Source organism: Clarias gariepinus, chromosome 21 (genome assembly GCF_024256425.1).
Source record: "Clarias gariepinus isolate MV-2021 ecotype Netherlands chromosome 21, CGAR_prim_01v2, whole genome shotgun sequence".
NCBI lineage: Eukaryota > Metazoa > Chordata > Actinopteri > Siluriformes > Clariidae > Clarias > Clarias gariepinus.
Window position 1 is genome coordinate 27,090,176 of NC_071120.1, and position 14,825 is coordinate 27,105,000.

At 41.4% G+C, this 14,825-nt stretch overlaps 1 protein-coding gene across 1 annotated transcript in view; it reads left to right on the forward strand.

The window, feature by feature from the left end:
- The window catches only part of sema4c (sema domain, immunoglobulin domain (Ig), transmembrane domain (TM) and short cytoplasmic domain, (semaphorin) 4C), a 78,064-nt gene that overhangs the window by 52,622 nt on the left and 10,617 nt on the right, over nucleotides 1–14,825 (forward strand). Inside the window, exons 4-11 of the mRNA XM_053480687.1 lie at nucleotides 6,146–6,300; nucleotides 7,505–7,567; nucleotides 8,131–8,229; nucleotides 9,952–10,048; nucleotides 10,296–10,415; nucleotides 11,248–11,399; nucleotides 12,584–12,759; nucleotides 14,641–14,785. Coding sequence (XP_053336662.1) covers nucleotides 6,146–6,300; nucleotides 7,505–7,567; nucleotides 8,131–8,229; nucleotides 9,952–10,048; nucleotides 10,296–10,415; nucleotides 11,248–11,399; nucleotides 12,584–12,759; nucleotides 14,641–14,785 — 1,007 coding nt within the window. The remainder of the gene's footprint in view (nucleotides 1–6,145; nucleotides 6,301–7,504; nucleotides 7,568–8,130; nucleotides 8,230–9,951; nucleotides 10,049–10,295; nucleotides 10,416–11,247; nucleotides 11,400–12,583; nucleotides 12,760–14,640; nucleotides 14,786–14,825) is intronic.

The following is a 14,825-nucleotide window of genomic DNA, read 5'->3' on the forward strand; positions in this document are numbered from 1 at the left end:
CAAGGAACTGCTCTTGGCTCCTTTTTACTCCAGCTCAATAAATTCTCAGGGCTCTGCATTTTTCCTCGTTCTACTTCAGACTGCAACCCAGCAATCCATTTTTAGAAATTCCCTACTGGGTCTCAAGGTGTCTCCTAAGCACCTGTGTTTTCCCTCTAGCTCCATGTGTTCCAAAAGAATTATATGCCGATTTTTTATATAACTCAAGATGTCCACCAAGTGATTAGTCATCAGTCCTTTATATTATAAATCAATGTGTCCTCCAAGGAACAGCTATCTATCCCCTTCTTAGGACTCACTCAGTAATTGTTTCTTGGACTCTTTCTCCTCTAGCTCAGAATGTCTCCTAAGCAGCTACTACAGCTTCCTTTCTACTGTAGCTCAAGACATCTCCAAGAATCTTCTCTTGGTGCCTTTATACTGTAGCTCTTTGTGTCCCTTAATTATCTATTCATGGCCTCACAAATGTTTTGCTTTTGCCAGTTTTTTTATTCTAGGTTGCCCCCAGCAATCCATTCTTGGCTCCTTCTTTTTCAGCTTAAGGTGTCTACATGAATCAGTTTGTGGTCTCTTATATTGTTAATCAGGCCTCTCTTAAGGATCTGTTATAACCCCTTGTACAGTAGCTTATAGTGTCCCACAGGGATAAATCTTCAGCCGTCTTCCACTTTACCTCAACCCCAGTGATCTTGGTCCTTTTTTTCTCTGCCTCAAGGTGTCCCCCCAGGGATCCATTCTTCACCACCTTAGCTGTACCTGAGTATGTCCCCAATGATCTGTTTATCCTTAGCTTTTACAGTAGATTAAGTTGTGTTTCCCAGCCACTTTTTGGTTCTTAGCCAGTTTCTTTTGTAGCGCCAGGGTGTCCCCCAAGGATCTATTCTTGTCACTTCTACTTCTGCTTGCAGTCTTTCCCCATTGATTGATTCTTGGCTCCTTTTTCCTGTACCTCAAGGTGTTCCCAGGCATCAGCTCCTATCACCTAAACTAAATCTAGAGATAAATTCATGTTTCAGGTTCAGCATGTCAGATTCATCTATCTATCCATCCATTTTCTGGAGCCTGGAGTCTATTCAAGGGAAATTAGGGCGCAAAGCGGGTCACATTTGACTTAGATTGTTTCCCTTAGAAACCTTAAGGAGCTTCCTGGGTGAAGCTCCATTTATAAAGGTGGTTGAAAACATTCCAAAAACGTAGAAGGCCTGGACTCTTTCCCAGTGACACAAGGTGGGGCACAAGCTGGACAGGGTGCCAGGCAATCTCAGTGCACAAGCAAGCACACAATTATTGGCCTCGCTGTTGTCTCTTCTTGAGCGTTTTCTTTTTCTTTTTCTTGAGGACACTCAAGAAATGTTTAACCCGCCACCATAACCATCTTCACAATACTGCTTCCCTCTGCTATTTACTGAACAGGAAGGATGATGAAACTTCGGTCCATCTTCTCGTCTGGATTGTTTGTTGTAATTCGTTTTTTTTTTTTGGGCAGTCTCCCTCAGACCTGCAAGCTGTTTCGATGCGGATGAACCTCAGCCAGGAGTTTTTATCCACACTGCAATATCTGCTCACATCACTCAAACATATTACCTCTCAGAGCTCGCCCAGCCGACACCTCAGCATTCCCAAGGAGCTTCAAAAATCTTCTTGTCCTTTCTATACTGTTCTCTTTTTTCATTCTTCTCTCCCTCGGTTTCAATCCATTTTTTATCTGTCCCTTAATCTCCCGCTAAACTTTTTTCTTTTCCCTGATTGTCGTGTTTATACACTTTGAATATTTCCTGTTTAGTCACATGACCCCCCCCCCCCCCTTTCTAGCCTGACCTTTCCGTTCTTTTACATCCCACCACTCCTTTCTGCTAATCTCCAACAATTACATCACTTCCTGTGTACTACTGCTCTCACACCCTGTGTGTGTGTGTGTGTGTGTATTTGGATTTGAAGTTTTGCCTATTCATGATTAAAATTTAGTCTGCAAATGCATTTGCTTTATTCTAGCAAATTAAATTAAGCTTTTAAAATTGGTGTGTGCGTGTGTGTGTGTGTGTGTGTGTGTGTGTGTGTGTGTGTGTGTGTGTGTAAAAACTTTGCCTATTCATGGTTTAAAATGTGCATTTGACCTGTGGCTTTATTATACTGAATGTGGTAATGCATAGAGATTGTGTGTGTGTGTGTGTGTGTGAGTGAGTGTGTGTGTGTGTGTGTGTGAGTGAGCGCGTATGCGCTCGTGCATGCTAACCTTGTCCTCTCCCTTCGTAATTACTATACATGTGCACGCGTTCTCTCTGTCTCTCTTTCAGTCTCTTTTTTCTTCCTCCTTCAAAAAGCCCAAAAATAGTTTTTTAATAGCAGTATGTGTGTGTGTGTGTGTGTGTGTGTGTGTGTGTGTGTGTGTGTGTGGTTAGCAGCTATAAGCAGAACTCTCTTGTATTTATAGCATTGCTCAGGCTAAGATCCATGGAGAAACATCAGAGACGAGAAAATGAACACACACACACACACACACACACACACACACACAATGAACCGATCCAAAACCGATTCGCTAAGCTCTCCAAGCACTCATTAAACTCGACCCAGAAATGCGAACGTGGCTAGCACTGAAAGTCTAATGCTAAGTCATCTAGGGTTAGCGTCTTTCTTCTCCTGCTAGCCTTGTTTAAATTTATGACCTCAGCGTATTTCAAGATGGCGGAGATCTGATTAGCACTTGATGCTAAGTATGTTTTTAGGCATGATGAGTGAGTCACACACATGTCTTTGGGGTAAAACTTCGATATTTACGATATTTGTTGCCTTTTCGTGTCTGTAAGCGCTATGCGCTAGCTAGATCTCCTAGCTGAAGACATAGCTAGCACAACTAGCGTTTGTTTGTTTCTGTTCTTTAGCCATGTTTGTTTTCTTATTATTCGTTTAAAACAGCTAGTTTTCAAAGCTCTTTCTTTGTATCGCTAACTTTCTAGCATTTTTTTTTGTTGTCAGATTTTTTTTCTTCCCTCACAAGGACGCTTCCATGAATCTAAGTTAGCATCGTGTACTGTGATGCTAGTTTTTTATCATTGTTGTTATTGTTGTTAATTTTGCGAGACTTTCTTGTCCTCATCTTTGTGAGAACTCACTAACATTTTGATCTTTTATCCATTTGTGACACACACACACACACACACTTCCACTCAGCTCTCCAGATGCCTTTCTATCTTTAAACAAACACTTGACCCAAAAACGCTAATGTGGCTAACAATAAGCAGAACTCCCCCAGGCCCATGTTAGCATCCCGCTTGCGCAAGTTTTTTTTTATTTTTTTTCATCTCAGTAAAGTTTTGTCACATTTTTCTCTGCGAACATCGTTCTGTCTTTGCATTGCCACGCCCCACCGCTGGCTCACATCTGGACTTCAGCTTAGCTTTAGCTATATTTAGCTCGTTCTCTCTCTCGGCTTTCTGAAGAGGACGGATGGTGTTTTGTTCCGTTCTCCATTACGGTGTTTGAAGTCGCTCACATTGCTCACAACCCACCTCTCCCTCTCTCCCTCTCTCTCTCTTCGTCTCCGTCTCCCTCTGCTTGTCTCTCCCACACTCTCTCTCTCTTTCTCTCTCTCTCTTGCGGTCTGTTTGTCATTGTCGTATCGTATCGCTCCCTTTGATCGGCTCCTCTGAAGTGGTTTGGTGTCACATGCCCCTGCGGTGCCCTCTGGTGGTCACTTGTGGTTCCAGCGCCTTTATCCTGCAGCTGCACTGGTGAAGTGACACGCTGACACAATCCCGGCCAGCTCGGCCTGCGTGTGTGTGTGTGTGTGTGTGTGTGTGTGTGTGTGTTGGTTCTATTCATCTGAGCTCTCTCTGATCTCTCTAGTTTTTTTATTTCTCTATTTCCCTCTCCCTCTCTCTCTCTCTTTCTCTCTCTCTCTTCTCCAAGAGTTTTCAGTTCTGTCTGTCTTTCACTTCATTTTTTTCTTTTCCCTTAATTTCATCCCTCTCTCATGTTTCTTTCCTTTTTTTAAGTTCTGTATCCCTCACTGGCCCCAGTGTTTATCTTTTTATCCCTCTATAACGTCGCTTTCTCTCTCTTTTCTTCTCTAATATCTCCACCTTCATTTCACTGCTGTATCTCATCTCTCTCATTTCTCTTTCCATCTTTTTTTAGTTCTGTATCCCTCTTTCATTTCTCCTTCTCTATTGCTCTTCTTTATTTCTATTCTCTTTAAACATTCTCTTTTTAATTTCTCTATCCCTTTCTTATCCCTGTTCTCGTTTCTTTCATTTCTCCATCTCCTTTTTAATTTTCATCCCTTACTCATCTCTCGTTTGTTAGACTTCCCTCTATCCCTCTATATCTCCCTTCTGCTCTTATTTTGCTCCCCTTCTTCTCACTCTGTCGTTCTCATCCATGAGCTTTCGTCGTGTCTGTCGTCTTTCGTTCTTTCGTTCTCTTGTTTCTCTCTCGCTGCCTCGCGTCTCTTCTCTCATATACAGTTTTTATCTCTCGTCCATCTCCGTGTCGAATCCTTCTCTTCATCTCTTTATCTCTTCATCTCTATAAGCACTTCTACCTCAATCTCTCCATCCCTCTCTTGCTCTTATCCGTTACTCTCGTTTATCCCATTTATCTCTCACTTCTCACCGTCTCTTTTATTTTTATACGACTTATTAGTCACTGCTGCTTCTCTTTTCCTTCTCTCTCTCTCTCTCTCTCTCTCTCTCTCTCTGTCTGTCTTACGTTGCTGGAGCGAGTGATAACTTCATTCTCTTTATATTTCCTTCCAGAATACTCTCTCTCTCTCTCTCTCTCTCTCTTTACAAACCTTTAAGTCACACATCCATTTTTTTCAACCTTTCTTTCTCTCCTTTTATAAGCCGTTGCTTTTTTTAAAAATCACTTTTTTTTCTTTACTTTTTTTTAGTTTCTTTCTTTGTCTTCTCCTCTCTTTTCCTTCTTTGCCCCTCTTTTACTGTCTCTCTATCTTTCTCTCCATCCTTCTTTCACGTCACTGCACTGAGCTTCTCAGAGTGATAACTTCATTCAATTTTTAGTTCCATCCTGAATATTCTCTCTATCTCTCTCTCTCTCTCTCCCCTGAAGCTACATCCTCTCTTTTTCTCACCCCTCCACCCCTCCACGCTCCCTCTCTCCTGCTCTGGTGTAGAGTAAGTGAGAGACTGAAGATGGCTGCAGTTTGGTGTCGCCGACACGCCGCTGAATAAACCCAACGTTCTGGTTATTCCTCCACTTAATTCCCCCTTTTCCCTCTCTCTCTCCCTCTCTCTCTCTCTCTCTCTCTCTTTCTTTTTCTTCCCGTTCAGATGTTATTCATTATTCATCATTGCGCGTGCAGGATCGCCAGAGCAATGTATCACATACTGATAAAGACTGCTGTTAAAGGAACAGATACAAATACTGCATCTATCCATCTATCTTTCTTTTCCTGTCTTCCTCTCGATCCATCTCTCTCTCTTTTTTCCCTATCGGTCTGTATTACAGATTTCTTTTCAATACATCACGTCGTATATCTTTAAAAATAAGAACAGTCCAATGACACTTTTTAAAATGTCTCTTCGTCTCTCGTTCCCTTTTGTTGTATGTATTTGTCCTTCTCACTTTTTGACCCTGTCCCTCTCTATTTCTCTCCCTATCTATCTATCTATCTATCTATCTATCTATCTATCTATCTACTTTCTTGCCTCTACCTGTTTGTCTCTCCTTCTGTCTTTTTTTTGCCTCTTCTGCCTTCTTCCTTTTTCTTTTCTGCCTCTATCTGTCTCTTTTTACCGTTTCTGCCTCTCTCCATCTCTCACTCTCTCTCTCCTGTTCTCTCTTTATTCATCTGGCTTTTTCATTTCCTGCCTCTATCTGTCTCTCCCTTTTTCTTGCTTATTGTCTCCTGTTTTCCTGTTTTTGTCTGTCTGTCTGTCATCTGTTTATTCTTTTCCCCCTTTTTTTGTCTCTCTTTCTCTCCTTCCCTCTTCATCTCTGTCTCACGATTGTTTCTCTCACGTATGTTTCTCACTCATGTCTAACTCTCTCTCTCTCTCTCTCTCTCTTCTTCCCTCTCTGTGGCTCGTCTTTTCATCTCTGTCTCAAGATTGTTTCTCACTCATGTCTAACTCTCTCTCTCTCTCTCTCTCTCTCTCTCTCTCTCTCTGTGTCTGTGCAGAAGTGATAGACAGCATGGCGCGGTTCCGGGCGCTCGGGGTGTTTAACTACACCATGCTGACGCTGTCCGAGCACGAGCGCGTCCTGTACATCGGCGCCCGGGAGACGCTATTCGCCCTCGACCCCAATGACATCACACGGCAGCTCCGCCCACAGGTAAGCACAGACCACACCCATTTACATTTACGCACAATGTCCTGGTCCCGGTCCTGCCTTATGAACCCAGCTATAATCCCTCGCTCCTTCTCTCTCTCTCTCTCTTCCTCGTGGCGTTAGTGAGACAGTTAAACCCGGCGCCGCTCGTGTTCTTCATTCCGTTTAAACTACTGAAGCTGCCGATGGTCACAACTTTACCTGCTCGTACTGGAGACTCCTTCCCTAAACGCCGCGCTGTATCAGCATTCCCCGTTTACTCTCTCTCTCTCTCTCTCTCTCTCTCTTTCTTTCTTTTCTGTTTAAATCACTTCTAATTTCCTTTTTTTCTATTTTTTATTCAATTACATATCTTTCTTTCTTCATTCTTTATTGATTTCTTTAAATGGATGTTTTTTCTTATTTACCTTTCCCTCTCTCTTCTTTCTTTCATTCTCTCTTTCTATATTTTTACTCCACTTCATTTCCTTCTTTCTTTCCGTCCTCCCTTATCTCCCCCTTTCCCTTTTTTCCCCATTTTCATTCTTTTCTTCCTCCGTAATCTCGTTCCTTTCCATTATCCTTTCTTTATTTCTGTATCTCTTTAACCCCCCTCCTTTCTTTCCTTTCTCTCTCTATTCTCTCATTCTTTTCTATTCTTTCCTTCCTGCTCTCGTGCTGTGTTCTACCCCTGGGTGCTTCGGCACTTGTCCTCAGTCTCTGAAGGTCTGGAACACGGAGACGTAACGAGGAGGACGTGAGATGAAGCCGAAACGCCGCGTTCCTATTCACTCCATCCGCACTTCTCTTCCTCCGTCTCTCAGGGTACACGCCGCGCTTCGAAGTGCCGATTTCCGTTTCATTATGTAAATCGGCGGCGTGCGGGTCTCGCCCCGCGGCTTTTACTGCGCCATTTTCAGCAAATCGCACTTTCAGAGGTCAGCAGCCAGGGCGAGCTTTTAATGCCACAACTACCTTTCAGACCTCTTTTCTCCTTTTCTCTCTCTCTCTCTCTCTCTCTTTCACTCGCTCGCGCTCTCCCATTCACTTTATCTCTGCAAGCACAAGTGAGTGTGTGACCTGTGCCGTAGTGATCCCGAGTCTCGCCCCACCTGCTCCTCTACCAAACGACCTGATCTCACATTCTCTCTCTCTCTCTCTCTTTTTCCTTCATCCCTTTTTGTCTTTCTCTCCATTTTCCCTCTTTCTTTCTCTCATTCTGTCACAGATTGACTGGCCGGCGCCTGTGGAGAAGAAGAAAGAGTGTGCAGAGCGAGGGAAAAACAACCAGGTATCAGTCGCAATAGAACCACTTTCTGTTCTGCATCTCTCTCTCCCTCCTTTATTCTCTTTCTCCCTTTTTTTATTCTCTCTCTCATGTGATTAAATTTGATTAAAGAGTGCTTTATTCACATAAACGACAAAAATACCTTTTTAGTGAAAAATCATAACAGGTTCCCCTTCCTCTCTCTCGCTCCTAAAATTTGTTTTGCTTCCAATTCGTTTTTTTTTTTTCTTTCTTTCTTTCAATCTCTCTCATCTCTTGTGACTTGTCTTCTTTTTTATATTTATGCATCTTTCATTCTCCTTCCTTTCTATTTATTTTTTCTAATATTTTATATTATTTTGTTTGTTTTCTTTCTCTCTTTCTTTCTCTTCTTTTTTCCTTCTTTTTTTCTTTCTTCTTTTTTATCCCTCTGCTTTCTCCTGTCCTTTTTTATCTTTTTTGCATATCGTCTCTTCTTCCTCTTTCTTTTTTTATTATTAATTTTTTTATCTCCTCACTCCTTCTACTGTTTTAAAATTAATTTTTCTTCATCTCTCTCTCTCTCTCTCTCTCTCTCTCTCTGACAGACGGAGTGTTTTAACTACATCCGCTTCCTGCAGAGCTACAATCACACACACATGTACACCTGCGGTACCTACGCCTTCCAGCCCAAGTGCACCTACATCGTAAGTGTCCCTCCTCCTCCTCCTTCATCACTCTGTCTCTTCCTCTCTCTGTCAGTGCCAGAGTGAAATATATCTCATGCAGATGAGAAGGTCTTATCACAGACACAAGAGATTGGATCAGTTAGTCACTGGAGGATCAAGTGTGTGTGTGTGTGTGTGTGTGTGTGTGTGTGTGTGTGTGTGTGTGTGTGGGAGGATGTTGAAGGTTCAGCAGTAGCTGGTGATGTAGTGGGCAGACATGATCACTGAGTGTGTGTGTGTGTGTGTGTGTGTGTGTGTGTGTGTGTGTGTGTGTGTCTGAGTGTGTGTGCATTTCTTCAGGAGAGTTTGTATTATCTGAAGTGTGTACGTGGGCGGGCTTTTACCTGTCGATCAAATACATGTTTGGAGCCTTTTTACTCTTTATGAAAATTAAGAGAGAGAGAGCAAATATGGCCATCCATCACTTCTGAGAGGTACACAGGCCACACCCACTTCTTCATCAGCTCTGAACGGTACAGTGCAGAGGCCACACCCACTTCTTTATTATGATAGGCAGGTAACGAGGCCATGTTTACTTTTTCGTTAAGAAGGACGTGTGGCCTTGTTCAGTGGGGCGGACAGGTGCAGTATAAAGGCCACGCCCACTTCTTCACTAGGACTGACAAGACACCATGTAGAGGCCACACCCACTTGTTTATTAGGGCTAACATTTTTAAAGGCCACACCCACTTCTTTACTAGGACTGACAGGTACCATGTAGAGGCCACACCCACTTGTTTATTAGGGCTGACCGTTACAGTATAAAGGCCACACCCACTTGTTTATTAGGGCTCACCGTTTCAGTATAAATGCCACCCCCACTTGTTTATTAGGGCTGACCGTTACAGTATAAATGCCACACCCACTTGTTTATTAGGGCTGACCGTTACAGTATAAATGCCACACCCACTTGTTTATTAGGGCTGACCGTTTCAGTATAAATGCCACACCCACTTGTTTATTAGGGCTGACCGTTACAGTATAAAGGCCACACCCACTTGTTTATTAGGGCTCACCGTTTCAGTATAAATGCCACACCCACTTGTTTATTAGGGCTGACCGTTACAGTATAAAGGCCACACCCACTTGTTTATTAGGGCTCACCGTTTCAGTATAAATGCCACACCCACTTGTTCATTAGGGCTAACATTTTCAAAGGCCACACCCACTTGTTCACTAGGGCTAACATTTTCAGAGGCCACACCCACTTCTTCACTAGGACTGACAGGTGCCATGTAGAGGCCACACCCACTTGTTTATTAGGGCTGACCGTTACAGTGTAAAGGCCACACCCACTTGTTTATTAGGGCTGACCGTTACAGTATAAAGGCCACACCCACTTGTTCATTAGGGCTAACATTTTCAAAGGCCACACCCACTTGTTCATTAGTGCTAACATTTTCAAAGGCCACACCCACTTCTTCACTAGTACTGACCGTTACAGTATAAAGGCCACACCCACTTGTTTATTAGGGCTGACCGTTACAGTATAAAGGCCACACCCACTTGTTCATTAGGGCTGATGGGTACCATACAGAGGCCACACCTTTCTTTACACCTGCCAGGCTCACATTTGTTAAAGACCTGTCATGGACAGAGGCCACGCCCACCTTCTGCAGTGGCAGTGAGGTTTAACCCGAGACGTGATTATTGCTAGTTGAACTCAGTTTATGTGCTTTTGTTTTCGGTTCTGCTGTGTAGAGCGTGGATCATTTCACTCTGAACAGCGCCGCCCTGGAGGACGGGAAGGGCAAGTGTCCCTATGATCCCGCCAAAGGCCACACCGGCCTTATCGTAGGTGAGTGTGTGTGAGACCTGAGAGAGTGTGTGTTCATGTTCAGAGATATATCATTCCTGTCAAGCAGTGTGGGTTCTGCAAAGTGTGTGTGAGTGTGTGTGTTTGTGTGTGTGTGTGTGTGCTTCACCCTGTATTATTTATTTATGTTATAGCAAACAGTCTTGGGATACGAGTATGTGATGAATCTTTTATTCTCCGTGTGCGTGTGTGCGTGTGTGCGTGCGTGTGTGTGTGTGTGTGTGTGTAGATAAGGAGCTGTATTCTGCCACTCTGAATAATTTCTTGGGCACGGAGCCCGTGATCCTGCGCAACCTGGGACAGCAACACTACAGCATGAAGAACGAATACCTGCCGGCCTGGCTCAATGGTAACACACACACACACATACACACACACACACTCACACACAGAATAAAAGATTCATCACATACTTACACACACTTAGGTACGATATTGAAATAACCATTTTGCATTCCCTTCTTCTTTTCTTTTCTTTTCTTTTCTTTTCTAACCTCATCTTGTTTTAATAATTTTGTCTCTTTCTCTTCACCTTTTCTTTTTCTATATCTTTTCTTTCTCTTTCAATTTTTTTATCTTACTTTACATTTATAATTTGTTCCATTTCCTCTCACTTCTCTTTGTGCTATTTTACTTCCTTCTCTTCTTTCTCAATCATTTTTCCTCCTTTTGTTCTTTCTTTCCTTTATTCATTCATGTGTGATTTTATGTTCTTTTTTATTATTTTTCTAATTCCTTTCATCTTTTTTTTCCTTTATAATTTTTATCATCCTCTTGATTATTGTTTCATTTTACTCTTTACTTTCATCTGATAATGTCTGTCTTTATATTTTCCTACTTTCTTTCCTCTTTTTTTTCTTGTTTTTCTTTGTATTTTCTTTTTTTTCATTATTTTTATTACTCCTTCTATTTCATCGTTGTCTCCTTGACTTTCTAATTTTTTCTCCATGATTGTCTTCGTCCTCCTCTACTGCTCTTTGTTTCTTAATATTCTTTTCCCTCATATCTTCACACACTCATCCTTTTTCAATTCTTTTCTTGTTTCTCTTTTTTCTTTATCCTTAAATCTTTTTCATCTGCCTTTACATTCTTTTCTTTTCCTTTTGTTTCTCCATCATACTGGTTTCTCTATCTGCCCTTCTCTCTCTCTCTCTTTCTCTCTTACTTTCTCTGTCTTTTAGAGCCCAAATTCGTGGGTTCTGCACTTGTGCGCGAGAGCAGGAACAGCCGCGAGGGAGACGACGATAAAATCTACTTCTTCTTCAGCGAGAAAGCCGTGGAGCTCGACTGTGACGGAGATCTGACTGTAGCCCGGGTGGCCCGTGTGTGTAAGGTGAGGACACACGCGACCGCTCGGACTAGCGCCAGTTAGCACGCTAGTAACATTAGCACTCAGATTTGCAGAAGATTTTTTAGACAATTATTGATTTATTTTCTAACCTACTATAAGAAATCTTGTCAGGTTGTCTAATATTCGGGAGTTAGCCTGTTAGCAGGGCACATTATTAACATTTCTGTTTAAAACCTAACCTGGGCTAATCTTAGAAGGTTATCTTATTTTAGCTAATATTAAAAGAATAAGATTAAGACAATAATAATAAACTTTGCTTAGACCGCCTTACAGAAAACTTGTCAAGTTAGCTCATTTTTAACTAGCTACCATTAGCGGTAAAGCTTGTGATCATTTGTGTTTCTAAATATGAATTGAAGTTCTCACAGAAATCCTGTCAATTTAGCTTATTTAAACTAGCGTTAGCAGTAGTGAAGGGAAAACATTCGAAAGCCTCAAACTTCCTCAAAGAAATTCTGTCAGGTTAGCTTAATTTAACTACTGTAGCTAACGTTATCAGTAAAGATTGTACTCATTTATAAATCTACACTAAAAGTTTTTATTAGTTGCTTATTTTTGCTAGCCGGCTTTGCCAGTAATTAAGGACATTTAGCTATATTAATAGTTATAACTTTAAGTTTCTTTCTTAAATTGCGTTAGGTTAGCTTATTTTAGCTGACTAGCACTAGCAGTCTTAATGTAGTTTAATATTTATTTATAAAAGTTCATGTTTTTTGTGGAAATCTTGTCAGATTAGCTTATTTTAGCAGGAAACTTTCCTCAAAGGTTGGCTTGTTTTGGCTAGCTAGCATTAGTAGTGGAAAATTGGGAACATTTATAAATCAAATTTAAATTTCCCTGACGAAAACTACTAGCGTTAAGCTTATTGTCGATAGCTAGAATTTAAAATGATTGAAAACATTTAGAAATCTAACATAAAATTCGTGTCAGGTTAGCTTGTTTTTGTGAGCATTTATAGTTATGAGCAATTATAACCCTAACCTGTTCAGATTCTCACAGTAATTTTATAACATTAGCGTCATGTGGCTAACTAGCACTGGTTGTGAGACTGGTTGTCTGATTATATTTAGCTAGCGTTTTATATATATATATATATATATATATATATATAAAACCTGGTAGCATTTGTCCTGTCGACTGATGTTTATTTTGGACCGTACCATCAGGGAGACCAGGGGGGGACACGGACACTGCAGAAGAAGTGGACGACATTTCAGAAGGCTCGGTTGGTTTGTTCCCTGCCCGAGCGTCACATCACCTTCAACCACCTGCAGGCCGTCTTCACCATGCAGGGTACTGACTGGAGGAGCACCGCCTTCTATGGGGTTTTCCACGCCCAGTGGTGAGTGACAGGAGCTCTGGCCACGCCTACACACTGTGTTTTCTTTCGTTCTTTCTTTCCATTGCCTTCCCAATCTTTCTAACTTTCTTTCCTTCTTTCGTTCTGTTGCTTTCCCAATGTCTTTCCTTTTTGTTCTTCATTCCTTCCTTTCCTCCATCTTTGTTCTTTTTTTTTTCTTTTTATTCCTTTTTCAAACTCTTTTTTTCCAAACTCATTCTTTGTTCTTTCTTTCCCTCCATCCCCATCTCAGTCTGTCCTCCACTTTCTTTCTTGTCCCCCGTGTCTTTTCTTTTTTGTCATTTTCATCCAGCCTTTATTTTCTAATTTGATGGTTCCTATGTTGTTTTTTTTGTCTTGTTACCTTTTTTTTGTCTTTGTTTCTTTTTATTTTTTCTTACAGTGCCTCATTCTTCCTCTTTTTTCTTCCTGAGGTATTCCCTCTATCGCTCTGTGCTGTTGGACAGTTTTGTGGACGCTCTGAAGGACTGCGTGTAAATCTGATGTTCTATCTTTCTTTCAGTCACAGCAGCAGGTTTTATTTTCCACCTCCTCCTCAATTTATTTCTCTTTAGTTTCTGTCCTTCAGGACGTTTATTAAACACCTGACTCTCTTCTTTAAACCTGGAGCAATGTCTCGTCCGTATCCGTCTCTTTCTCTGTCTCTGACACTGAAAGACAAAGTGACTCAGACAGTCGGCGGCTTCTCCTTTTTCTCACTCTTTTATAAAGTTGTGCAAGTTGCTCCGTCCTCAATGTTGTTACAGTTGTGAGTGTGATGGTGCCGAGTCCCCCCCCCATCAACACCCCCCCCCCTCCCCCCTCCCCAGCCGCGCCTCACTACTGCACGCAATGCAGATCCGGAATTATAATCACAGCAAGACAGAAACTGCAATTCAGCAGACTCCAAAACTGCTTTCACTAATTTCTCTCTCTCTTTCTCTCTCTATCCCTCTGTCTGTCTCTCTCTTTTTTACTCTCTTTCTATTTCTTTCTCTCTCTTGGTCGCTCTCTCTGTCTCTCGCTTCCTCTCTTTCTTACTTTCCTTCTTTCTTTCTTTTTTTTTTATTATTTCAAAAATGTTTCTTTTGTATTCTTTCTTTCTCTCTCATCCTCTCAGTCTCTCTCTTTCCTATCTATCGCGTCCACTCTCTGCGTCTCTATTTTTTTTTGGTTTCAGATATTATCATGAAATCAGCTTTTGTCTTTTTTCTTTCTTTTTCTCTCTTTTTTCTACTTCTTTACTTCTTTAATTTCTTTCATAAAACCTCCTTTAACTTTATTTAATTTTTTAAAATATTTATTTCACATTCTTCATATGTTTATTTCTTTACATACAGTCTTGATCTTTTTCTTCTTTTAATTTTTTTTTATATTTTTATTTTTCCCTCTACTACTTTTTATTTCTGATCCATTATGCATCCAATTCTTTCTTTTCTTCCTTCCCACTTTTTTCCTACTTTATGTCCCGTCTTTAATTTCCTTCTCTTTCTTGGCACTCAAAGCTTCTTACACCTTTTTCCTTTTCAGTAGTTAATTTTTTCCTTACTATTTTACTTTCTTTTAATTTTTTACTTTGAATTTTGTTTACAAATCTTACTTTCTTTACAGTTTCCCGCCCACACACATGCACTTTCTGTCTCACTCTTTTGTTTCTTTTTTTTTTTTCTTCTTTCCCTCCCTCTCACACTTTTCTCTATAACTGTTCTCACATCTTTTGCTCACGAGTTCGGGATTCAAACTTTCTTATTCAGTCTCATTACAGTCTCGTCTTCTTTACACCTTGAAACCGAGCTTTTGATTTAGTGCCGAATAAGACATCTTGAGGACATCTTGTCCTGCTTCAGAATTTAACAAGCATGTTCCTCTTTGTCCCGCTCTCAGGGGGGACGTGGACGTCTCGGCCGTGTGTCAGTACCACATCGGGGACGTGAAGAGTGTGTTCGACGGCCCGTATAAGGAGTACCGTGAGGCGTCTCAGAGATGGGGCAGATACATGGGTGCCGTGCCGAACCCACGGCCTGGAGCGGTGAGTTCGAACGCATCGGAAAAGCAGAACAATAAATAGA